This window comes from Mandrillus leucophaeus, unplaced genomic scaffold (assembly GCF_000951045.1).
Source record: "Mandrillus leucophaeus isolate KB7577 unplaced genomic scaffold, Mleu.le_1.0 Scaffold950, whole genome shotgun sequence".
NCBI classification, from domain to species: domain Eukaryota; kingdom Metazoa; phylum Chordata; class Mammalia; order Primates; family Cercopithecidae; genus Mandrillus; species Mandrillus leucophaeus.
This window is the reverse complement of record NW_012110364.1, coordinates 396,668-398,461: the sequence shown is the minus strand read 5'-3', so window position 1 is coordinate 398,461 and position 1,794 is coordinate 396,668. Positions and strand designations below refer to the sequence as shown.

The window sequence follows — 1,794 nt, the reverse complement described above, 5'->3', positions numbered from 1 at the left end:
CCTTGGAGAAAGATCAAGGCCTTGATTGCATTTTTGTGGAACTAAACTGTTGTGCTTATTTTACTTAGTTCTCTTCCAAATGCAACGTTTTAGAGAATGTTGAAATTATCATTTAAATTAGAGTAACATATTGTTGTTGTGGTTGCTGCTTCCTTTTAGGTTAAAGAAGAAATGAAAATCCTTGTGCAAGATAAAGGTGTTAACTCTTTCAAGATGTTTATGGCCTATAAAGATCTGTACATGGTGAGAGACCCGGAGCTGTATGCAGCCTTCTCTCAATGCAAGGAAATTGGAGCAATTGCCCAGGTCCATGCAGAAAATGGAGACTTAATTGCAGAGGTACGCATTTGCATTCCAAAGCTTCTACAGAAATGACAGCAGCCATAACTTAAGGTGAAGATGATTGGGACTACATAGGTAAATTTATATAATGCATTGGAATATGAGAAATCCAGAAATGGATTTTCTGTGGCTCAGAAACGGATTTTCTGTGACTCAGAAACTCCTGACTCCATTTACTCGAGTCCCTGCTCTCAGCTTTATGCAGGTGGTATATGCACTAGAATGAGGACTTCCCCCTGCAAACTAGCTCTTAGATCTCAAACATGTGCTGTTATGAAAACACAAATACTTTTCTTTGTGTTCTCCAGCACAGTTTTGGCTTTGTTGTTTTTCAGAAGCTCAGGCTGCCAGTTCAGAATACCAAAGCGTGGACAACATCAGTGTCATCTGATGCCTTAAGCAGTGTATTAGGTAGCTGTTTAAAGCCCTGCTCTTTTCAGAAACTGGATATTAAAATGTACTCTGGAAGAATCTAGATGATATTTATTTCTCATGTTAGTCCCATTATTAATGCCTGAAGGGTACACCGTCTGCAAGATTTAAAAAGCTGTCTCTTGCCCTTTATATTAGCTGACTTTTTTTTTTAAACTCTCTAGGCTCAGCTCCCATTAAAGTGAGTGAGATAGAGGCTCAGTGGCCACAAGGCAGAGAGGAATAATGAGATGAGAGCGTGAGCTGTAAAAACAAAACAAAACAAAACAAAACAAAAAACAGACCAGGGTTTAAATTGGACTCTTCTGCTTTATAGTTTCATGACATCAGGAAGTCTTTTTACCACTCTGAGTATGGACTTCATGCCCTTTTTGTAAGGAAGAAATAACATTTTGAAGAAGAAAGAGAACAGGTCCAGTACCATTTAGTGGGTTGGGTTGGGGAGCAAGTGAAGAGGATTATTCCACAAGAAAAGTAAAACTGATTACATAGTATGACAGGGAGTCACTTCAACAAGGATCCATAGTATTTTTATTTTGTTTGCCAGAATCAATATTAAATCTTAAATATAGATATTGCTTTTCAAAGATTGTGATTAGAAATAACTTCATATCTTTTTCACCTTTTATTTTTTAATTTTTTTTTATTTTTGTGGGGTACCTAGTAGATGTATATATTTATGAGGTACATGAGATATTTTGATACAAGCTTGCAATGCATAAGAATCACATCATGGAAAATTGGGGATCCATCCCCTCAAGCATTTACCCTTTGTGTTACAAACAATCCAATTATACTCTTTTAGTTATTTTAAAAGGTGCAATTATTTTTTATTTTTTTATTATTATTTTTTGAGACAGGGTCTCGCTCTGTTGCCTAGGCTGGAGTGCAGTGGCATGATCTCTGCTCACTGCCAGCTCCGCCTCCCAGGTTCATGCCATTCTCCTGCCTCATCCTCCTGAGTAGCTGGGACTACAGGTGCCCGCCACCATGTCCAGCTACTTTTTTGTATTTTTAGTA

General features: G+C 37.7%; 1 protein-coding gene across 1 annotated transcript in view; it reads left to right on the top strand.

Moving 5' to 3' along the window:
- DPYS (dihydropyrimidinase) overlaps window positions 1–1,794 on the top strand; it is an 88,593-nt gene that overhangs the window by 10,579 nt on the left and 76,220 nt on the right. The window contains exon 2 of the mRNA XM_011970540.1: window positions 160–339. Coding sequence (XP_011825930.1) covers window positions 160–339 — 180 coding nt within the window. The remainder of the gene's footprint in view (window positions 1–159; window positions 340–1,794) is intronic.